Genomic DNA, 25,702 nt, shown 5'->3' with positions numbered 1-25,702 from the left:
CTAAAAGTATACGAATCAAATGTACAGAAAAAATTTGACATGTGATTTATAAATTTAAATCTATCAAACACTTGCAAATATTGAAATAAGAATTCCTTGAAATAATAAAGTTCTCTTAGAAGACATAATATTAACATACAATAAGTGAACAAGACAGACAATCACAGTACATTGCGAATAAAAAATTATTGTAAATGCGATCATAGAAAATTTGTAAATACTCGTACTTTAATCATAATCGTTCTCACAAAGAAAATAGAATATAAAAAGAGAATATAAAAGATTTATTGACAATTCTAAAGTTATTTCATGGCTAATACACATATTTTTAATAATCTATGGTAGATTATTAATCAATTAATCATTATTATAATAAAAAATATGCAAATTGGAAATTTGCACATTGCTTCCTCATCAGTTTACGTATTTCGTTAACACAGTTTTTCCTAAGGGTAAGGTATTTTATAAATCTGGGCTTTCTCATGGAGGAAGCTTGTTAATCAAATTTTAATAATGCAAATTTTTAATTTGCCAAAAAATCTTTTTCTGTGAGTAAACCCAATTTATAAAATAACTTAGGAAGAGCTGTGTTAACGAATTAAATTGATGAGGAAGCAGTGTGCAAATTTCCAATTTGCACCTTTCTTTGATAATGTAATTATACCTTTTTCTAATAATGTTGATGAAATCATTTTGAATTATTACCAAATTAAATACTAATCATCCTTGAATGATATTAATAATAAAAATTTGCTTGATATCTCAAACTTTGCAGACGTTAGAGCGTGCACGCTATTTTTCGCAAAATTAATATTAAACAATATTTTTAATAACCCTTTTACCGACTATCACTAAATTCAATACCAACCATCCTTTAATAATATCCTTTTATTCGTGTTAAAAAATTTATCTAAATATCTCAAAATCTTACAAAGTCGGTATTCGTAGTCCGATCTATTCCAAGACTAATTCAGGTAATGATTTAATATGTTAATAAGGCTCTGTGAAATATAAAAGAACGAACCATGAATACTGTTCTTAGAATATAAACATACATTTCTGGCACAATTAATAATTTTGAGACAAATGAAGTCTTACATCGATTATTACCAAAATCAATAACAAACATCGTTTAATAATACTCTCTATTAATATAAAAAACATCGGTCCAAAACCTCCAACTTTGCAAAAGTTAGGTAGTGCACACTTTTGAATTACACACATACACGCCACATTGAAGAAAAAGTGTTTTTCGACGTTCTAAAATATTTTGAACATATTTGCAAAAAAAACTAAAAAATAAATTTTTAACTAAAAAACAGCTTTCTTTATGAGGAAGCAAAATATATTACATAAGTTATTATTATTTAAAAATATAAATAAATGTGATTTAAATTGGGTTATTATATACAATATAGTACATATATTGATACTTTATATCTCAAAATATTATCTTACAGTCTTGATTCCTGAGAACAAGAAAATTAATGAAAAGCGAATAGATTTCTTATGTTGAATTTGGATCTAAATTAAAGACAGATTTTACGAAGACTCTTCTTCTCTACTTTAGCAATCGTAAAATACTTATGGACTGTTCAGCTTTCTTTTTACGATGAAATGTGTAATGACCAGGTAATCGCGTCTCGATCGTGCATCTAATGTGTGGATTCAATTTTCAAGTTTCCCATTAACGTTCACATACCCTATTCCGGATTTAGTCTAGCAAATAATTTCCGCGCGAACGATACGGCTGTCATTCTCACTCGCCGCTAGAAACTATCATTCGCGGTCGGTCGTGGCTACTTTTTAAGCTCAAGAAATTACGTAATATCTGGCTGAGGTCGTTGATATTTTCTAACTTGCTCGGCGTTAAGCTTTGCGGGATATCGACAGCTTGGCTCGCGCGCGAACGTTTTTGGGCGAATCTTCTTTTCCGATGAGAACGCTACGGAATTCGATGGAGAATTTAATCCAGTCCCAAACGGAATTGAGGGAGAAAAAGATTGAGGGAGGGAGAAAGAGGGGGCAGGAGTAGGAGTGCGAGGGAGGAGCGAGGGAGGGAAGGGAAGAAAGAGGAAAAGAGATGTCGACGGAAGAACCGCGCGCGCGTCTGTAATTTCTTTTGGCGGATCATTTTTTAAGCTCCTTTGGGACGAATAGTTAGAGGGGGAAAGGGCAACGAATGCGGAGGTGGGCAATCGGTCGCTTGCTCTCCCTGGGGAAAACGCCGAAGTCGAAGTTGCCGGAAGGATAGTATTATTTAAATTGGATTCCACGATTCCGCGCGACTTCGATCTACTGTCCGCACTCGAACTTCGTCACTTTTTCGTTCCCACGAGTTTACGCGCCGCTTATTAAAATCCCTCATGGCTGCGACGGAGCCGATTTCAGAGAGACATTTCGGGAAGTGCAGCCGCCAGTACCTGAAAGTTTGCTCTTTATCCGAAACTTTGTGTCCCGAGGAGTCTAAAAGATGTCAAAAAGACGTCATAATCTTTTAGCGGTCCTTAAGATGTCTTTTGCATATTTTTGCCTTCGTTTGAATTAGACGAAGGGATTCAATTCCTGCAGATTCCAATGTTTGTTTATTACTAAACTGATTTTACAAATCAATTTCATAATAAAAAGTGCTGATCGACAATTTTTTATAAATACTTAAATGCCCATTACGAGATTGAAAATGGTTTCAAAGAGTTTGCGGAGCACTCGTCAATCCGTTTGACTGTGTTGAAACGCAAAAGCAGTAAAAATGTTTGCTACGGAATGTCATCTATTTCAATCAAATATCAAGAATTTACTTTATATGTACATGCAGCAGATGCGTTGAAAAAATACTGAATGGCACCACTGAAAGATCAGAATTCAAACATTTCGGGTTTCACGTTAAACCATCCAATAAATACTGTGCGGCATTAATTATTCTGATACATAGTCAGTCTTCATCTTCATGCCTTCAGCGTAATTAAATCCATTCCAAGCCATTAAATAGAATGAATTTTACCGAGTTGATCGTGCACCTGGCACAAGTGCGATTCCTTTTCCACGTTTGTTGCGTGTGTGTGTCAGACAAGGTGGAAATTATGAAATACCGCGTTCAATATCTTTCGGTTATTTCAACTAAAATTTTACCACCTGTTTCTCGATAATTCCGCTTGAATGATTCTCACACAATTTGTTATGTTTATTAAGTAAAACATCAAATGCGTTTTCTGATGTTATTTTTGTAATCAAGTAGTGCACGGTAGAGTCCCGATTATTATCTGAGTTAATGCAAACCAGGACGACTTTAAATAATGAAAAACTCGGATAGACCGGAAAGGAAAAATAGAAAATGTACCAATATTACTTATGGTAAAAACAATGTATATGTTACGCGTGGACAAAGAGGAGCAGTGGGCGTCGACAACAAAATCGGCCCGAAATGTGTAATTAATTTCCAGCTTTAATCTAAAAATACAATATTCCATTTTCATGATTCCTTTTGCGTAAAGATAGGGTAAAGGCACCTAATGTCGCCTACCAAAATTCTAATTGTTCTCACTTAAAGAGTAATTGACATTTTTGTCTGCATTTAGTCTTAAATGAAAGAGGAAACGTTTGTGTTTTATTTACAATAGGTCAGAATCGTTAAAATCTAAAAAATTTTAATCCACATTGAAAAGAAACAAAAAACAGACATCTATCGGTCAGACTGGATCTTAGTAGCCTAATTATAATTTGGCGATTCTGTTTTCCAAATCCCAACTGTGCCGATTATTTGTCAATCTTGAAGCAGCCTGTTGGTTGAAGCAGTAAATTCACATCCTTAAAATCGATAAATTGATTTAATATTTTGATACTTACAAGCATCTGTTAAATTAAAATTAAAATACTGTAAAAAATTTTATAAACGTAGAAAATTCATAAATTTTACAAGCCACTAATTAATTTCAAATCGGTAATTATAAAAAATGAATATTCATTAGGCTATATTAATGAAGAATGTATTTTACACGCCGATGTGATTTTGCACCATTAACAATGTTTTACATTTTTTATCTCAGATATTATAATTGTTGAGTTAATTGTACTAATATTATATTTAATTAAATCTAACTAGTAAAACAGAAAAATTGCACAAATAAATTTTAAATGACCAAAAAATACATTTAACGGAAACAATTTTTTTTCTTTCAAAGATGTAATCTTTTTTAAACACGATAAACAGTGTTTACTGCACAAGTCGGGTAATAAAATATTAGACAATTCTAAAAAAGGATCGAATATCCTCTTCTAAAAGATTGTTTCTTGCAGAAACAAAATCGCTTTCAATAAACGATTTAATAAATCACTTTTTACAAAGACATGTGTCATAAATATCATCGTGACTTTCATGATATAACAAATGGAGTCAGATGAATACCGGTTCAACTTTAATATTAATCATATCGATGATCGATGGATATCTGACATGTATCTATAGCTCTTTACGATTGATCGTTCATTTTAGAAATGTTTCAGCTATGTCAACTATGTAGTTTCATAAGGTAAAATTTGACAAACGGGTATTTCGATTATTTTACTTATGGATTACATCGAAAGATCGTCGGTATATAGATACTTCGTAAAGCCTTCATCTATCTTACATATATTCTTGAGCAAAAAATGAATTTTTCATCGAGTTCTAAAAATTCCAGTATTAAATATTTCAGTAATCGGGCGCCAGTTAACAAAATTAACTTGAAATTATCCAAAGAATAATTTTTAATATTCCCGGGCACTTTATTTAACAAAATCTTTGAATTTTCACCGATAATAAATTTAATAATTAAGTCATTCATGTGTTTAAATGGATACATTTTTGCAAACATGCTCAGACAAGTATAAATTTGTACGAAGTAATTATTCCGAATTTTTGCTACTATTTAATAAATTATACTACATTACAATATTATATTTAGGAAAAGCATTCGAGATACATAGCGAGTTTACATGTCAAATTTATTAAATTCGATACTGTTCGTACTGTGTGTAAAAGAACGAAAAACATTCTCATCGTTAAAACCAATGGCGCCTAACAAGGAGAAAGTTGTTATTTTTATACTATAGCACGATGATTGCTTTTCCTGATCGTCTCTCGTTCACGATATTTTCGTTCTTTTCGAAATTAAGCGTTCAAATACTATATTAAACCGTAGCGGCACAGTTGTTCCGCAAATACTTCTTCGATTTTGACGCTATATGTATATCTTAATTAAATTATATTTCTACTCAACACGCAATTGCAAAGAAAAATTCTTCTTCGCATGATACTTTTCTTATAATATCAACAACAAAAAATAATTCCGAGATTATCAAATTTAAAACCAACAGAGTTAAAAAGCCGACTAACTATTTCGCTAAAAACTATGTTATCTATCAAATAATTTATATACTTTATGTTTTTACAAGTATACTTGTTTTCATAAACACAAAAATCCATTTTTCTATTTGTTATAAAAAACAATACAAATTTCTTAAAGTTGCCAGTAATAATTATCAAATAAAATCTTACAATTAGTCGATCTCAACTGGCCAATCTTTATTAAAATGTAACGCACAACGTTCCGACCTTTGGTTTAAGCCCTTATCAAGCGATATCTAAATTGTACACGAAACTCTATAGTTAACTGAAACAACAAACGTTCTGTCACGCATGACAATGTATCTCTGTGATTATGTATAAGAAGGATATAACGTATGGTCAAAAGTTTCAAATTACGGTCACAGTCAGCACAAAACTGATAAGAAACCGCGGAGTCGTCTTATAAGCCATTTGTAGTCAAAGAGTGAGAAATGAAATAAATAGAGATAAAAGGTGTGTCGAGTTAAAAGCTGGTAAAAGTATGCAAACTATTCACCGACAATGTTATAAAAAAATTCACTAATAATTCACAAAGCAATTAAAAATTAAACACATTTTTTAATCCAAATAAAAATGGTGACGTTACGCGGAATTTAATGAAGAGATTAAGGGATTGTTATTATTAATATTTCCACGTTATTTATCGTAACCTTCGTTCGTTGATTTTTCAACTCCTAAATTTCTTTGCCCGCGCGATAAATAAGCTCAGGAAAAATAGGTTTGCTCTCTTTATTCGCCCTTGTTTGCGTGCTCCTTAATAAGAGCCATTTCGCGCGTTGCAGGACTTCGTACTCGCAGTCGTAGCTTATTTAGCCAGCTGTAAAAACAGATCACATTTCCGCGCTAGAACTAACTTGCGTGAAAGCCGCTTCACGTTGCCCAAAGTAACTGTATCACTAGATTTGTCTTCTGATTCCACTTTTCAAGTCAATAGCAAGACACAAATCCTATTTTTGCCATCATCCTAAATAAGCAAAGACTTTTAAATGTACAAATTAGCAAATGCTCCGAGTTCTATCTATCATTTATTAAATAAATAGAGGGGGTAAAGAAAGAAACATTTTCAATGTTTATTAGACCATACGTTGGTTTTTCGTAAATATTTCTTGATTTCACTTACAAGTATTAAAGACGTAAATCTCTCTCTAATCTGCGATGTTCATAATATGCGGGAACTGTTCTCTGTCTTCTGTTCTCACGAAACTCTTCGACTATTCAGTGTCGCTTGGTAGTCTTTTGTTTAATTTTGGGATATAATGGATTAAAACTCCGTTCATCGTATGGTGAAACACGTATTTCTTGTTTATCCTCGGGCGTGCAATTTGTATGGGACGCTAACGAGAAGATCAAAAGCTCGGAAGTGTTAATATTTTCTTAAGATATTATTCAAATTATGGATAAAAGTTTAGTATTACGGACAAATGTCTCGAAAATCTTGCGCGATTCACTGTGCGCTCGTTGAAAATACTGTGCTCTTTCAAGAAATCCTTTAACAATTGACTCTCTTCCTCAACAGTTTCATGTTTAATCTCGAGATATAATGGATTAAAACTCCGCTTCTGCTGCATCGCTGTACTTTGCAATGTCGAGCTCGTTATGCGAGACGATAGGCGCGAGCGGAAGATCGAAGGGGACGGACGGAAGGTCGACGGGTTTCGGTGTATTTTAGCAAAAGGACGGAAAGGACTCATCCATGTGAGGAGAGTCGCACGGGAAAGTAATTTCATCCCCACACACGAAGCGGATACGCACGGGCTGGGATCGCGCTGCGGCACATAATGAAACGGCACTGCACGATGCATTCGAATTTCCGAAAGTTCATTCCGCTCGTTGCTCCGCGACTCATTGTAGTTGCAACGAGGCCAGATTGCGTGATACGCGAGCCTCGCCAGCGTCTTTTTCTTTTACCTTTAATCTATTTTATTAACTATTTGTCTCGCGTCGTCGGCAATCGCGATTTATGCGTATCACACAATAAAAAGCAAAGAAATATATATGCGCATATATTTCTTTGCTTACGTAACACACGAAGTTCGCAGAAACCCCTTTTAAATAGATAAATAATTGCCATATGTATTCACGTCGAGTAATATGTGGGAGAGCTTGCGAAAATATTTCATGAGACAAGAGGAGAAGGTGGAGAAGTGGTTTGAGTCTGCTGCCATATTCCCTTCGGATATTACGATTGCCATTTAGTTGGGCAAAAGATTGATAATTTAGTCATTGAAGCGTCGATAGCGTTTAAAGTAAATAAATGAAAATTACAGAATTTTCCAAGTTCAACAAATTTATATCTAAAAATTACATGCAGGGCGCATCGTGAGAAATCGAACGATAAGAAATCTATAGTAGTCATAGTTAATAAAAAAATGCAATGGAATTTAAATATACAAAATACTAAGAATATACACTCAGTCCAAAAAAAAAGCGGTACACCTAAAATTTGTCAAAAAATCATCAAATTTCGAATGACGATAACTACGCGAGCAATGATGATTGAAAGGTTTCTCAAAAAAAAGGAAATTGAAGCTTGAAATCTCTACTTTAAGAATCGATACATCAGAGTTTTGCGAGATAATTTTTTCAAAATGGCGGATGACAAAACGAGAGCATGCGAAATTGACAAATTTTCGTCAGAGTTTGCGACGATCCATGGTGAGAGGCAAGCGTTGCAACTTAATGGGATAAAAAGCATACGATATTACAGAGTCTCCCCTTCAAAATGCTTTTTTATTCGTTTCGACACGATGATTTTTCCGCTGAGATATGTGCATTTGAATAAAAAGGCCGGTTTTTACTTTAATGCGCATATCTCAGAGGCACGTATGTTTTATTAATTTGTTATTGGTCTCAATAATAAATTCTGAAAAACATCTCTCGATATATCTACATAATTTAGTTTAAAATATAGAGATAACAAAATGCGACAAAATTAAACTTTCTCGTGCGATCTGAATTAACTACGAAGTTCTAAAAAAGAATCTAGACAAGTAGATGCTCCTCAGAGTCCCAAGTTACATTTTTCTAGTTTACATTCGAGAATCTCGCTTTTTCTAATGATAGATACCACCGTAAATCGACATAAAAATGAAGATCCATCGTAAAGCGATGAAATGCGGACGATTCACTATCGAACTAAACACAATTGATGGGAGCGATTGACCTTAAATCCCGGAAGCAATATTTTTTCATTAAGGCCTCCACGTCCTTTTTCCTCTGTCATTTCGAAAAAAATATTTCGCTGCAATCGCCGCTGTTACATCGCTACAGAACGGCGTAAGTCGTATCGACATATCGATCGTTCATTAACGAAAAGGGCAAAGATCGATAGGCGAAGAAATACCGATGCCGCATGATTGCAAATTACGAGCGTGATGACAGATGATAAGAAGAAAGGTTTTGATTTGGCCAGAGCGAAGAGGTGTGTAACGACGTCGCTCTATCCGGGTTTGTTCTGTCCCACTTGGTTTCTGGAGGGGCGGCTTTTGTTCACTCTTCGCTTGCCGATCCTCCTCCAGATCGGATCAGATTACCAGCCACGCTGAGGCGCTTTATCCCGAGAAATGCGGGTTTCCATTGCACCGAATCGGCGACGTAACGGGATTGGGGGTAACGACGAGCGATGCAATACCGGCTTCGTACGCTCCCACGTTTTGTCCCCTTTCCCCGCCCCCGTCCCGCGTGTTCGCCCCATCTGTCCTTTTCTTCCTTTAACGTACGATTCGGCCGGCCCCCTTCGTCTCTCTTTGGCGCAGAACGATTTCGCTCGCCCGAATAGGATTCTCTTGTGGTAGGGTCGCGAAAGGGAGGGCAAGCAAGCGATCCTTCAATTTATCCCTTTTCGGGTCAAGACTTTTTAGTTCACACGCGCGAAACGTTTTGCATACGCGCGACCTGAGTGAGAATTCTGCTCGGATTAATTAAGCTTGTACGAGGTTGAGCTTACCGTGCACCGTAGATGAAGCGATGAATATTTCAAGTTGGTATTCCAACAGGTAGCGGCTAATGTTCAAGTAGAAAGTTTCACGGATATAACTCTTGTCTTCCGTGACGATTAGGTCGTTATTAAAGCTTTTTAATTTATTAAACTGCATGGTTGTGTGACAGAACGCATTAATTTACATAAAATTTATATAAACCAGTAATACAACTCGTTCTATACCGTTTTTAATTATTCATATTAATGTTTTATAAATTGCTACTTCTCTTTCGCCAAAATTAGAGAATTTAAATTCAATTATCAAAATTTAGTTTGGAAAAAGCGAACCCTTTTAACCCAGAAACTGAATACGTTCTAATTAGTTGTTTTAATAAAGTGTAATAAAAAGTAAAAAATATCTGATTACGCGTATTGGTAGTTCATCTATTCATTTTAATATTCCTTTTTACAATATAATTGTTTTACATCATGCTCTGTAAAAGTCAATCAGTGGATTATAACTGCGAATCAGTGAGTATTCGCTGTTTCCAGTGACAATCCACTGATTGACTTTTAGAGAGCAGATCTTTATATGTAGAATTCGCCCTCATTCATTACTAAACACAAATAGTATTGGATTAGAATTGTCTCTTGTTGCAAATATGATGCAATTATTGAAGCATGGCCGCCGTAAAAAAATTTTATAACAACTATGGTCTGACTTAAGTTCACTTACCTGTAACGACGACGTTGATCTTTTTAACCAGAGGCGGATGCGTGGCGACTTGGCACTGATACAACGCCGAGTCGCGCGGATTCGCGTACAATATCTGCAGTCTCCAATTGCTGGGATATCTGCGAAATCAAGCAAGAGGACGCAAAATGGTAGAAAGCTGTTTGGACTGAAGGTTCGGCTGAAAAAGTAATGGTCGCAAGAAAAAAAACATTTCGCGACGCCACCGACGCGGATGCAATTTGCGAGACAGTAACCGGGATGGGAGAAAATTGACATTTTATTTCCTAATAAAGGCTCCTAATAATACGCTCTGCTCGAACGGACGAAGGGTAATGTTGCGGCGCGGAACCTCACGTTACAGCGTGGTCGATTCTGATTTTTATAGCGCATAAAACGGCTGATTTAATCCCGGTGAAAGAAGACGAGAGCGAAGTTCCTCCGTCCTCGCTGACGGCAACGTCGAGCTCATTCCGACGATGGTAAAAATCTGAGATAATAATTTGACTCTGACGAGCGATTACGCGGTTGGCTGCCTGGACCGCCGCGAACGATAACGAATTATGATAATAACGTTGACAATCTCGTCGCTGAATTTCAATCCTTGCGATCGCGCTGTATATATAACTCCGTGAATTTCTTCTTTAAAGATAATAAAATCATGCGACATGACGTTCCCGAGCTCTGTTTTAAAAGCGACTTACTAAGATAAACAAAGGAAGTTTGTTACATCCCTTGTGAAAAAGAACTGATTTAGCTGCTCAGTGATCGATGACATTGTATTGCAAGGGATGACTTACCGAAAATTCAGGCTCATTCTTTGGTCGTTGCTATACGGCGTTCTGCCTACTGTCAACAGACGAAAGAAGTCCTTGTTATGCTGCAACCAGGTTACCTGCAACCAAGAAGAAACATGCTATTCCTTTTTTTCAAAGTCATACGATATTTTTGACATCTTTTATACGATCGCGCGAGGGTATTCAAATTCTCCAGGCAGACACTACGGCCCTCCGAGCAATGAAATACAACGGAAATATATTTCAGTAGAATGTGTCGAAAAATTAATAATTCCTTTTGCTCTTATTGTTAGATCTCCGAAAAAGGCAGCGTGCAATTCTGCGGAGCTCCGTGTATGTCGGCAATAAATGCAGACAATTTACGCGGAGCCCCGTATTCGCGCAGAGATGTGTTGACTTAAGGCTGGTTTACACGATACGATTATTCGATAATATACTGTATAAAAATTTAATGACATGAAACTCGTAATGACTTTTTCTCTTACAAAAGGGAGCAGATATGAGAATTTAATTATTTCGAGGTTTACTTTAAAATCACTTGCATACAGAGGACCATTTTTATTACCTCTCCTCGTCGTTTATTTTTACGTAAAGAAAAACGTTTATATTTAGTTGGTTCCAAGTAATTTTCATTCGCTCACTGCCAAATATTCAATAGTATCCATGTTTTTATAAAAACTATAGTGCAAAAGTTTTGAGAATAATATCGCAACTTATCCAATTAATTTGTAAGCGGAGAGAAAAATGTTGAAGAGGGTTATTTTGTAATCGTTGTAGGAAAACTGAAAATTACAGTTATTAGTGCAACAAAGCCTTTATGCTGTCTATAGCGACATTTCCGCTGTGTTCTCTTTCTGCGCAAAGCTTTCTCTCGAGATTCGACCTCATACCATACGTGCCAACCGACGCAATAACGCGATATCACGGGGACGAGTTATCACGGTTTGTCATCGCGGATAAAAGTCTGTCTCGCGAAAACTTAACGTCCGCGACGGAAACATTAACCGTCCAGGGGATTTTGTAGACACGCCGAATTATGTTACGGAGAACTTCCCGCCGAAGGAAACGGGGGATAATAATTTCTGGGCGAGCGGGCCCTTACGGTGCGTGTCGCCTGAATTCAATTTGTCGCCGGAAAAGTTATGCTATCGAGTTCAGGAAGAATCGCTTTAGTAGTTCTCTAACATGATGGAATTAACGATAGTTGAACTTCTGTTTAAGGGAGGATGGCGTGACGCAAAGAGGAAACATGCAAAAGGCCTTACATGCAAAACCCTCTCCCCTTGCGTGTAAGCGAGATATAATTACGAGAAAATTACTGTACATCAGTAATTTCTAATAATTCAATTACCGAACTTCAGTAATTATTCAGTGCTTTTTTCGTTCCCATGCAGTTATTACATTAATGTAAAGGTACCCCGATTTATTATTAAACTTACATGTAATAAACTGAAATATATTAAAAGTTTGTTTGATATATCTCAAGGCATTAAATGTTTTAATTCCGTTACATTTCCTAATTAAATAACAGGTGGATATGAATTTTATCTTCACTTCTATTTCGAAAGTTTAGCTTAATCTCACATATGTGTATTTCAGAACGCAACTCCTATAATCCCGTTCGTCCTATTTATTAAAATTGATAAAATGTAATAATAAATATAAATATAAAGTATATAATAAATTAATAATTTAAAATAATTAAAATCAATAATTAAATTAGATTCCTATATAAAAATAGGCGTGTCGAGTCGATAGTCGAAAGTCTCGAAGTATTGTCGCTTTTCCGAAACGATTGGCTGTCTCGCTTGTGCGATACATGCATCAGTCGTGTTATTTGCAGCTGTCAAACCATGCGAATTTTTAGATAGAGCAAATGACGCGCGCGAAGCGCGCGCCTGTGTTGTCTGGTGAAAATAAAAAAGAGGATATCGAATCTTGCAACGCTTTTAGCAATCCTACACGGAGAGAATGTTGAACCCGAGATATTGCGCACAGTTACTGTGCGTTTCTTGTCATAATGTCTGCATTATATAGGAATCATGCTACTCGAAGGGCCACGATTGCATGTAAATATTTGACACAAACAAATATTTCCTCGAGTGGGTAACCACTCTCCTCGACGTCTTAAGTAGCCGTTTTGCTGAAAGCAGACGACTTGGCAAACGGCACGGGCGATATTTCATAATTAAGTTCCCTTCGAGCTGTTTGCCATTCTCGGTGCGCGCGCGTTGTGCACACCACCTACTCTCACGTAACGCGCTATATTTCTCCTATAGCTAACGCAGGCGACGTCCACGTAACACGCGTACACGCCTCGAATCTGGAGCACTCGTTTTCGTTCCTTGGCACTACCGTCCCACCGCAATCGGTTTCGCATTACGTATTCCGTGGAATATGAATCCCGCGGGAATCCCGAGCGCCTCGTGCCTCGGAACTTCAAGCCGTCCAAGCGCGACGAAGAGCAAATGGACATAGGAATCACGGGAGAAAGGGACCGGGTGGTACCGAGAGGCGGCACTGATTGAAATGCGAAAACTTTCGTAACGACAAGACAGACGAGAGCGTACACGCAGCGGACACTAACAAACGATGTTTGCAATTATAATCTGCGCCTCCGCTTACTAGCCGCAGCATCTTTCTCTGTACCCTCGCTTTACCTTCTCCATCGCGTTTGCGCCTTCCCCTCGATTCGCATTATTTGACAGAGAAAAATGTGCGGTCCTTCTGATTAGACTAACAAAGTTCGCGCGATCCCTAGATCCTTCTTTCACCTTGATCTCACAGACTGCAATTATTTCCTTCAATTTGACAGGATAAAGGAAATTTACTGAAAACTGCGTAATATAAAAATAGTAGAAATTTATAGAGTGAGATACGAGAACTAAAGAGATTCGTACATAGAAATACGTGAACAATTAACTCTTAAAGACTCTCGATTTTTTAAATTGCCGTCAATCAATAAATCGTACACGGAGAAAATTTTTCCTTAAAATTTTTTTCTAATTTACCCTGAAAATCGTATTTATTTCGAAGACTTTTATGAAAGTTTTTTGAAATTTTACCGTACATTCTACTAGTAGAATAAATGGTAAAATTTCAAAAACTCTCATAAAAGCCTCTAAAATGCCACGTTGTCCCACGATTACGTGATTTTCATGGTAAATTTTAAGAGAAACTTCTCTCCCCGTGTATGTTTCGGTTTTACTTTAAGCCATTTTCAGCGATAGTGTCAGGGAAACTAATATTATCACGCTTTTCGACGAGCATTTAAGTAAATATCTCAAAATTAAATAACGTATGCAATGCAATTTTCACGTAAAAAATACTAGTTTACTACTTACTGTTCGTAGCAATAAAATGTTACTAGTATTTTCTTCATATCTGCAAAATGCTCAGACGAAAAACAAAAGTTGGACCAAAGAAACGCTAAAGTCAACGCACTAGAGCCGGAGAAAATGACAAATTCCTATACGTATATTCTAAATTGAAATTGAATTTTCTATTGAAATATCTATCTTTCTTATTGCAGCTTTTTAATGTATTACTTATTGTTAGACAGGAAAAATAATTGTGGTAACAAACCATGATTAAAAGAATTCATAAAAATGTTAAGACGTGATAAAAAATGTTAGATTAATTAAAAACCTATTATCGCATTATCATTTTTTTTCCTAAGATAGACTGCGATACAACGACGACAAATTCTAAGAGCGAAGAACGTTCTCTCTCACGCTATTCATTATTTTCGCTACGTAACGCTCTGAGTTATTGCACGACATTGTCATCGGTGAAACAAAAGTGTCTGACTCGATAATTAAATTTTCTTTTATTACCAATAATTTGCCGACAGCCGTGCAACGAGTTGCCGATTGTGAAGTTATAACGAAACCCGTGTTATTATCTCACTGATCAGACGTTTCTCTCGTAACTACCGAGAGAAAGATTAATTAGAGTAACCACCATGTTTAAAATATTAGATGGATTATGATCAGATTACATTAGATTACGTGCAATTTCAATGTGAACATATTCTATTATTTTAAACATGGTAGATTTTACTGGACTAATGATGAGGGGAGGAAGCAGCTCACCTTTTTATCACCTAGCATGCCGATTTTGCAGTCCAACAAAACGGTGCTGCCGATTCTCGCGGTGACATTGATCTCTTGGTCGCCGTCTTCGAAATACGGGCCGAACTTTCCAAAAGCGCTGTCGCTGGGCAAGATGAACTTCCTATCCAACAACGTTCGGTGGGTGGTTATTTGGAACTGATGATCACGACCGCGCTCCGTTTCGAGAGTCCTGATCGACGGTTTAATCTCGTAGAAGGCCTTCGTCGATTTGCCGGTCAGCAAGTTATTCGCCGGTCTCGACTGATTTTTCCTGGCCTCGCCGAACTTCCTCGTTTCATCCATATGGCTGATGCTAGTCTTTCCCTGTTGTCGGCTGTCCTGCTGATCTTCCTCCCTCTCCAGCGGCGGTACTTGGAACGAGATCGCCCTGATATCGTGCACGTTTCTCGCTTCCGTAACATCTTCCTCCCTTTCCACCGATATCATCGTCGGCCAGTCGTCCCTCGACTTTTCTATCGTCGACTCGTTCGTCCCTCGAACGTCTTCGTGGTCCAATCTTTTCGACAGAGCCTCTTCCGCCTGTCCCGAGTCCTCGATCCTCTTCGAGGCGAATATCATCTGATCATCTGCGTATTTCCTCGATGCGTTGTCGACGCGAGAATCCGTCGCGGTAACGAGCGGGGGTGAGGCCTTTGTCGAGGTCGGGTACTCAACCGTGAGAACGGAAACGACCTCCTCGAGGGCTGTTGTGTCGTTGCCGCGAGGCCAGCCAGCGATTTCGACAGTGCGATTCTTCGCGATTCTCTCGTCGATGCGTTGATCTTCGTCATCGAGGTGATTAATGCCACGCTCAATGGCATCGTTCTCCGCTTCTGCGGGGAGGAAACAAACAGCCATGTTAACGATAAGTAAGCTAAGTCAGAACGGATGTATGCGCATGGTGGGCGGGCGATGTAAGGGCGAACACAGGTTCGTCGGTCGTGTCGAGGGTGAATCGACATGCCGGCGAGGCGGGGCGTTCGCTTCGCCGAGATTTATGACTCGAAACGGAGTAGGATCATCTCCGGTCGGCCGCCGAGGATTTAAATGTCGGCGTAAGAAGCGCGGCCGGGAGTTTTATGGGCTTTTCGAGAGCCCTCTCGCAGGAGAGCCAATAAACGGCCAATCAAAGTCTCAGATCTCAAAGGGTTATTCGGCGAGACAATACGCGAATCGTTTTGCTTTGAGAGAGCGACGCGAGTGCAAATTCGGGAATATACCGCCAAAGCCGATTACGTGGCATTCAATTTAATCTCGGTACTCCCGTAACGAAGGCACGCACTTTTAGAATAAGAATTTGGCTAGATTGTATAGCTGGTACAATCTTCCCAATTCGGAAATTTGTTTCGGCAAACTACCTACGTGGGACAAAGGCCGAAAATCTGCGCGCGACATCCCGTTCACTTGGAAATATTCCGCGCGACGAGAGCTACGTGATAATAACAGCGTGTAATTCCTTTGTGCGCGGCATAGCGGCACGTATTTTCCCCGAAACAAAAGTGCCGCGGGTTTACTTCCGCAGGAATTTCATTTCGCGAGCGTGCGTATCACGAGCGTGCTTTTATTTGCGAAAGCGCTGGCAAAGTTTCCGGTATAAGGTTTCACTTCTCCCGTGGCTTCGATCACAATCGAAGTCCACGGGGAAACTCGTGATAAACAACTCTTTTGAAAACTTCGCTCGGCGCGCTCTCTGTCATCTAAAGCGCGGTCAACGTGATTTCTTTTTATATCATTAAAAATCTTTGTTCTACCGCTAATACAAGTGGTCGGCTTTTTTTCTAGAATAGTTGCAAAGTCCGTCCACGTAGTTTTCCAACTGGTTTTTTTTTCAACAACTTATTGCAAATCGAAAACTGTTCATTAGCAAAATTGCAGGGGAGTTACTTAACTGAACTAAAAATAAAATATACACTGAAGTATCTGTAGAAAAAAAAAATTATGAGAGCATGTAACTCTTCTAGATGAATTTTATAAAAGAAGAAGAATGTATCGCATTTACCTATAATCTCTTTCGTGTCCATATTGATCCCAGAATTAATACCGCGAGATGTCTTTTCTTATTCATGAAACCACACAGATGTTTCTGAAGATATATACGTAGCAATGCTTTAAAAGATAAAGCTCTTACACTGCGGCGTTATTTATTGTGCAATGAAACTGTATATCGTAACTGTATCGCGGCCGTAACGCAGATTCGCTGATGTTCCGATGTGTATCGCGCGATGTCTGACAATCGTCGCAATCCTATTTACGCAAGTGGATATTGCTTTCACAACAGTAATAGTTGCTATATCTGCCCATGAATTTAGAGCGATCACCTGTATCTGCCCATGCGGCAAACGGGGAGAATTGCCATCAGTCGCGACTCCTGTCAAAGAGCGCTCTATCTCCCTCTGTATCTTCTATTCTACTATTATTCGGAATAGCTTTTATATAGTTCCTCAGACACTCGTCCTTCAATTTTCTCCATTATGCTACAAGAAACCACACCGGTCCAACTTTATACCTTTAATCTTTGCTACTCTTCCGGAAAATTGAACATCACCAAATCAGCATAGAAGAAAAAAAGCTGTGAAACATACCATTTCTATCGTGCCGTGTGTTAAAAGTTTTACATTTCAAAGACGAATATCTCGCCACACTGATATTACTAAAAAACTATGAAATTATTGAACTTTTTAATTCGGAAAAAATTAATCGTTTGTTATGTTTTTACTTGATGTAATATTATTTTATTGGCAAGAATCTGTGGATAAGTGACTTGTAAAAGGTGTGTTAGTCACAAATTATTAATTACAGCAAATTATTTTTCAAATTTGCACAGTTTTCTACGACTTTAAAAATAAATCTTTTTACCTACACCCTTTTTCCGCATCTCGACTATCTTGTCTACGTTGACAATTTCTATCACTGTATACAGGTTTGTAAAAATTTTGAGAATCGCCGATCTCGCTTATATCGTCCGGAAAATGCGCAAACGTCAGCGAGCCGATGTACATCGCGATATTTGGCGTGGGCGATCTTGTTTAGGTGAATCGATATCGCCGGACACGGCGATAGCACAGGCTGTAATGGCAACAGCAACAGCAACAGCAACGACAACGTGACATTCGTTCGTCGTTCGTCGTTCGGAAGCAATTTAGCGCACGCTTTGCGTCGCGAGTGATCGATCGATCGTGTCGAGCAGCGCCGTGTAATTTTGGCCGCCGACGACGTTCGTAATGATTTATAAAACGGCAGACGTGTACACAGAGATTTCGGTGGAAAATTTCAAGATCGCTAGATTCTCTCGTGCATTTTTTTCCAACCGAATCGATATATCACGATTTATTTACTCGGCGCTTTTATATACCCACACACAAGCTGTGTCCTCAAGGAAATATATTTGAAAGATGATTTATAAAACGGCGGACGTGTGTATAATGATTTCCGCGAGGATCCCAGGATTCTTCCGAGCAATCCTTGCCCGTAGAAGGATCACTTTATCATCATTTATTTGCCCCCATATTTCATATCAAGCCTGTACTTAAAAGAAGATATTTTTGAAACTAAACCGACGTGGAATTTAAGTTGCGACTCGTGCACATTTCGATTCCGTTTTGATTAATTCCCGATGGTGTTATCAGAGTTCTATTGGCATATTAATCTTCGCTTTGTCGGGATTACACGTATTATTATTCGTGGCAGTCCGATCTCTGTGAACATGCTCCGAATAACACGTTCTGTGATAACAGATAAGGCGCTCGCTCGTCTCGGGTTTTGTTGGCAATCCGTCCGGGGAAGCTTTTTCTTCAATCTCGCGCCCTGAATACAAGCGATTGTGCGAATGATTGATCGCCGCCGTGCGATATGCCGGCGGCTGGAGCTTAAAAGCGCCATTGCCCCCGGGAGTGCAAGTGATTCGCGCGAAATTTCGGCGATTAGCTCGCCGCGATACAGCCCGCGCCATAAAATGAAGATACACTTCGCGTTTGTTCCTTGTGATTGATAGCTTTCGATCGGGCCCGTGTAACCGATGCATAAGTAACGTATCATTTTTCATTCGCCGTGTCTGCAAATTTCGCGTCTAATTCCCTTTTCCACCTTCGAGCCGAGCGCGTTTTCAGCCCGGCTGCGATCGAGCGGACGTGCCGAAGTAACGTGGCGCACCTATCTCCGCGCTCCGCAATTTGTCAGCAAGGATTTACGCTTGTCACGTGTGATAGACAAATTCGCGAGACGTGCGAAGAAGGAAATTCCGCAGATTATTCCTACGGGCGCGACAGATGCAGTCCCAGATGGACGTCGGTCGGTAAGTTGAATTAAAAGTGAGTGTACAGAGAGGAAATCCGGATTCGAAAGAGTATTTTTTACGTTATTCGCACGACATTGTCACCACGAAGAAATATTTTACTCGTTCTAATCATTTTATGACTTTAAATGTAAGCAATGATAAGCAAAAATCTCTTAATTTGTATAATTGTACACGGACAGAATTTTTTCTTAAAATTTGTCCTGAAAATCGTGTAATCGTGGGACGACATGGCATCTCGAAGAATTTTACTAGTAAAGTGTATGGCAAAATTTCAGAAAGACTCATACAGTTCTTCAAAATGCCACGTTGTTCCACGATTACATGAGTTTCGGGGTAAATTTTAAGAAAAACTTCTCTACGTGTAGATTTATATCTCTACAGTAGAATCCAAGACCTTATATTAATTATTTCTTCACGACTCTTTATAACCACTTTAATATTACTCTTTATCCAACACCATTTGCACGTTATGCAATTTTGAACGCATGCTATATCGTTATATAAATTGATATGCTTCATCACAATATTATAATTTAATATCAATTATATCATTTTCAATATTATATAACTTTGTTTATTCTTTAATATTGATCATGTAATTTTCTGACGTGACACAAAATTGTACCAATGTTGACATTTCAATACTGCAGATCTATTTTAAAAAGATGTAAAACCCTTTTGATTTTCACACCTGCAGTAAAAAAAGTACACATTTCAATCCATTTGCTTCTTTCTGATAAGACCTATTCTTATTTAATCAAAGCGGCTAATACTTAAATTAATTGTTCCTTTTACGGGAAAAAAGCGTACCGCTTAAAATTAGAATTACCATGACTCATGAAAATAACAATGTCTTTATCTATGAAAAAGCTGGCAACGTTAAGCGCAATCTCGTTATCCGGTACTTTCAGGTTTCGTAGGGTGCGCGGAACTGCGTGAAAGGGCATTCGCCTACCAAATGGTGATTGCTAGGAAGCGCAAGAAAGTAAATTCCGGCGGGGTTATCTTCGTATAAAGACTGACTATAGAACAACTGGCTCGGTAGCTACAAAAGAGTTTCGCCCTCTTTATCCTGCCGAGCACGGCCGTTTTCCGTTGTTACGATTCAACGCTTATAGCGCAGTTAGACATTCAAGCTAATTAAAAATCCTCGTATTCCGATAAACAGAGACAAATGAACCGTTCGGTTACTCGCAATAATATTACGTCGCGAGATGTATTCAGCCGAACAAGTGGACCATATAAAATTCGTGCCCAGCAGAGAGTGAGCGACTTGAATTTATAGCGTGAAAATCGACTTCGACTTTGAGATATGATACAGAAAATATCTGCGACTTTTAGTGTGGTCAGCATTTCACAGATATTGAAATTCTACCAACTGTTATCTTTCGAAAAGAGTCGCGATATTTTACAAGCAATGAATATCGCATACGTAAAATGTTTTAAAAAGATTCTATTAATTCGTTATACTTAATTCAACGTTTACGCTATTATAACGTGTACATTAGATAATTTAGAAAATTAATTCAACTTTTGTATTATTTATACTTAATTATTATTCGGTGAACCATTTGGTTCATGATGAATTTTTATTTATATGTCGTTTTTTAATAATAATGAATAAAACCACATTAGCCGAATATGAAACGGTTGTACGTGTGCAAGTGGTCAGAAGATTAAATTAAGTTGAAATTTGTATTACATTGTATTATATTATTTTACAAAATTATCTAACAAGAAGTTCTACTAGATATTTTGTAGACCTGCGCCAAAATGAAAACCGACAAGCACAAACTATGCCTTAAATCGCTTACCTGATGCAGTGACAGTAATCATGACGAAGACAATGGCGATGACGCCGAGCACCGAGGCGGTCGGCTGCATTCTCCAACCGATCATCTCGAGGATCCACGCGGTCTCAACCCTCAGGAATCTGCTCCATCTCGTTCATCTTCCCTCTGTAGAAAAGACAGGGAATCGTTGTGTTAATAATAAAAATAATAAACTGTAAAATAACTTACAAAAAGAGTGCATTTTTCTTCTAATTTTGAAGAAATGAGTAGAAGTAAACTGTATTAAAGAACTTTTACTAAATTTAGACGTATTCTTAATATATCTTCATACATTTACAATTTTGTATACATTTTCTTCAAAATAGTGTTTCTAAATTTATACGTTCTAACTAAAAACGGTTACCTTTTACTACATTCAATATTTTGATAAGATTTTATTTTTTGGACAAAATTATCTTCAACCCAATGAGTTATCGTAGTTTCTAGAGAACACGTTTCGTTTTACGATGATAGGATTGAAGTTTATCGTAGGATCGAATTTCCAACTAGACGCTGTTAAAAAAACTCCCAGGAAAGTAGGCATCGTAACTTTTACAACGTTACCACTCAAGTTTTAATCGCCGATTGTAATGTACTGTAAGAGAGATGAACTTCTACATATATTGTTGTACAAATACGTGCGTGTTGCGCTTCTTTTACTTCTATTAACGGAATAAAGTAGAATATGAAAAAAGATGACAATGAGTTCTCTTTCATATAATAAGTAATGCACGCTAGAAATATAATTTTACATAGGTCTGCTGTGACTTTTATTTTGGCACAACATAACATTTTGGTTTTTCAAGATGAAATTTTTATAAATATATTACATGTAATATGTGTAATATAAATATATGTAACAAATATATTGTAATAAGCGAAAACTTGGGTTTTGTGTAAAGTCTATTTGCAATAATAAATTCTTTATTATATTTTGCTCTCTCTCTCTCTCTCTCTCTCTCTCTCTCTCTCTCTCTCTTGATTTTTTACACAACTTTTATAACATTCGGTTTAAATTAAAAAGCAACAGCTTTGAGTTACACGAAGAAACAAAGCGCAGCACAAAACGAAGAACTATTTTTCACGAGCTATATAAAACCTACTAATTACGTAAATACAATCACCTACATGTGACTCACTGTCGGCACAGCTATAACACTAAAAGTTAGCATTCAACATCGAAGCGTCATTTATAGAGTTAAACGAGCATTCCTAGGCATGCTGCCTGGAAATAGTGCAATTTCATAATATAAATTGACACGACTGAACGAATCTGAATTACCCAAAGCAGATTTACCACACAATGTGTTGCACACACTCACACGGTAAAATACAACGCGCAAAAATAACTGTTAACGAATTAATTTTGTTCAATTATCAATATATCCTCTTTTCTGTGATTCGTAATTTAAAAGTATATATAATTACATAATTATTACAATTAGAGAAACATTATATAATTCGCAATATGAAAAGTAATTTAAGCCTAAGAACAATGCTTCTGATTATTTTACAAATAATTATTGGTAATCGAGATTGCAAAGTTTGTGTAGCCAAGTTTTCATTATAGTTTTTTAAAAGTTTCATATATAATTAATGAAAAAATACCATTATGCTGTTAATAAATAGGGAAAAACTGAAAAGTCGTACAAGAATATCGATCGCCTTGCGCGACGAATATCCTGTTTACGCGGATAAGGCAATTATTAAAGAGCTACCCGTGATTAAGCTCACTTCCCTAGAAATATTATCCTCGACCTCAACTATGTTCCCTAATTTGCATCCGTCATCTCTAACAAACACGATTTACTCGTCTTTCAGACGTTGACGGATAAATAAAGTTTTTGAAGTAGCTACAGTCATCAATAAGCGTCTTTATGCGTGATCAATCAAAAGTCAAAAGTGTCGAATGGCACTGGAATTTTCATATTAGCCAAGGAAGAATCAAGATAGAAACGATATAAAATAATTTAACTAATTAAAACGTTATAAACCTCGAAGACTTATATGACAATTATTAATGGAATGATAATAGTTTACGCACAATTTTCTAACATTAAAATGAATTACCTAGTCATTTGCAATCATCGTAAATAAAAGAAGTCAATTCTGAATTGAGTATAATAAATTGTGTCCAAAAGATCGCTCCGACGTACAGATACGCATCAAGTTTATATTCACATTATTCTTTTTATATCTGTATTTATGTCTATAAAGTATTATTTTACACGTTTAAACGATTTTATCTGGCTCTCCGCAAAATAATTTATCTGACTTTCCGCGGGTGACTGCTTAATAGCCATCAGTTTTTATATTCGCTGTCGATATATCGACACAATTCACCACGTTATTACACGGTTTCCGTTAATCGTTAACAGAGAAATGGCTTTTATTTTTTGCAAATAAAAATGGGATAGTATTAAAACTCATTGATCATGACATGTTAGTTATACTGATTGTGAGATTGTCAAACAGAATATTTCAATATTTTTGCGCGCCGAATATCAGTTTCAATCTATTTATTTATATATAAGTGTACAACAATTTTATGAGTGTGTTTAATTGTAAAAATTTGTGCACACACAGGGTAACTCCGGGAGAGATGTCGTGTCCGAAGAAACGCCGCATGTTCAAAATCTAGAGATTTACGTAATTTTTAACATAAAATGCCAAAATGTGCGGCAACCTGGATTTACCCTACAGTTAAATTATATTTAACATAATTTTTCTATCTGTAAATAATATAAATTTTCAGTTCAATGTTACTCACAACATTTTGTTATGTACGGAATTATGAATCATGTATTGAAATTCATGCTATATATTTAGATTGAGTTATTACAGAATAATTAGAACCATATTGTACATTAAAAGTTCTTGACATATAAACGACGCACAAATCATGTCCGTTTGAAATTAGAAAGGCCGTGATATAACTTGGCTACGAGCTAGCAAATAGCATATTGAAACTTCCCGTCAGAATTCATTTCTTTCTTGTGACGCTATTGGAGTTGTTGCGCGCGGAAAGTTGCCGGCACATAATTGCAATTAAACTGCAAGACGTGACTATATCCACTCGGGACTCACATAGTCGTTAACATAACTTCGTTACGAGCCGATGAATCAAACATCGAAATTACCAGTCGAAACATTTGATTTGATGAATAATTAAGGGGGTAGAGAAAGTTTCCGAGCGCACACAATCATGACGCACCTTTAGTACTTTATAATTCGAATTCATTTAATCATCGAGCGCAAACTCCTAGAAACACAGTCATTTTTTAATTACCTTTGACAATGCAGCGTAGTCAGTAAAAGGTTTAATGTCAAATATGGAAAAGTTTAATGTAATTACGCTAAGATCAACTTTAAATAATTGAAGTATTTAACATGTACATACATTTGATTGTGAATTACGAATAAAAGTATTGGCCAGCTGAAAGTCTGCGTATACGATCGTTACATAATTAAGCCAGAAACTGTGACGAATCGATGTCCGACTCGATGGTCACGCTTATCACAGCCGCAGATGGAGATTCTAACGAGTCTCAGTCAACTGCCAATTATAATGTTTAATCAGACGCACGTAATTACAAACGCACGTGTATACGTACACATAGTACACTTACCGTGGGAGTCGAAACGGAACGAGATTTGCCGAGCCGAGGAAGTCAAATATTCGCACAGATATGATTGCATAATTTCGCTTGGCCTCGCGTGGCATTTCGAGAATTCCTATCTAATGCGAAAACTTTGATCTCAGATTTCTGCCTCTTCTTTGATCCGCAAACCGCGTCTGTGCAAAGGCGTTGTAATGCTATGTAAATCAACTACATATCTTCTATATGCTGGCAGAATTATGCGTTTACCCTCGCGCGATATCGCGTTATACGCATCATTTACCCGTACGGATTATACAGATCGTAAGAGTTAATCTATCCGCTTACGCAATATTAAGTTACCTTAGATGGTTTACGCAAGTTTACGAATCCGAGTTGATGTTCAATATTACTTGACAAACACACTCCGCAAAGTCTCCACCCGGAAAAAAAATTCAGATGTAATTGTACATATAATAATTATATCTAACTACATAATAATTATATAAAATATGTATAACTAGATCCATCAATGTCATCATTTATACATGATTTTATCAAGTTGTTTGTAAATTTATATATAATATTGGACGCACATGTATTGTACATACAGGGTGTACTAAAACCACTGGATAACCTTTTAATAATAAATTCTTTAGAAAATTTAAAGACGAAAATTCTAATACAAAAATGTCGAGGCTATAATAGTTTTTAAATAATAAATGATTCTATTACACACACAAATGATAGACCTGAGATTTCGCGCGCTCAAGTACGGCGATATGACAAGTGATGAAAGTGTTCCTAAAATTAAAATTAAAATCGAAATAAACAAGTTTCTAGGTTTATCCATTTAATAAATCGATCTATATTATTATATATTTCCTCATTTTTACGTTTTACTTTATAATTTTACACACACACACACACGTTTATTAAAAAATACACCTTATATTTATGCTTTAATATCGCTTTCATATAAAAGGAAAAATAATTAAGAATTTCTTCTACAAATAAAGCTTAACAGAGC

General features: G+C 36.9%; 1 protein-coding gene across 2 annotated transcripts in view; it reads right to left on the bottom strand.

Moving 5' to 3' along the window:
• LOC105564583 overlaps nucleotides 1-25,702 on the bottom strand; it is a 273,416-nt gene that overhangs the window by 47,563 nt on the left and 200,151 nt on the right. For both annotated transcript variants that reach the window (XM_012017053.1, XM_012017052.1), the window contains 4 exons: nucleotides 21,056-21,199; nucleotides 14,927-15,780; nucleotides 10,836-10,930; nucleotides 10,039-10,157 (listed from right to left, as the gene is read on the bottom strand). In XM_012017053.1, coding sequence (XP_011872443.1) covers nucleotides 10,039-10,157; nucleotides 10,836-10,930; nucleotides 14,927-15,780; nucleotides 21,056-21,140 — 1,153 coding nt within the window. In that variant the 5' untranslated portion in view covers nucleotides 21,141-21,199. The remainder of the gene's footprint in view (nucleotides 1-10,038; nucleotides 10,158-10,835; nucleotides 10,931-14,926; nucleotides 15,781-21,055; nucleotides 21,200-25,702) is intronic.

This window comes from Vollenhovia emeryi, unplaced genomic scaffold (genome assembly GCF_000949405.1).
Source record: "Vollenhovia emeryi isolate VEMERY1.0 unplaced genomic scaffold, V.emery_V1.0 DF939162.1, whole genome shotgun sequence".
NCBI classification, from domain to species: Eukaryota; Metazoa; Arthropoda; class Insecta; order Hymenoptera; family Formicidae; genus Vollenhovia; species Vollenhovia emeryi.
The sequence above is the reverse complement of the archived record's forward strand: the minus strand, read 5'-3'. Positions and strand labels throughout refer to the sequence as shown.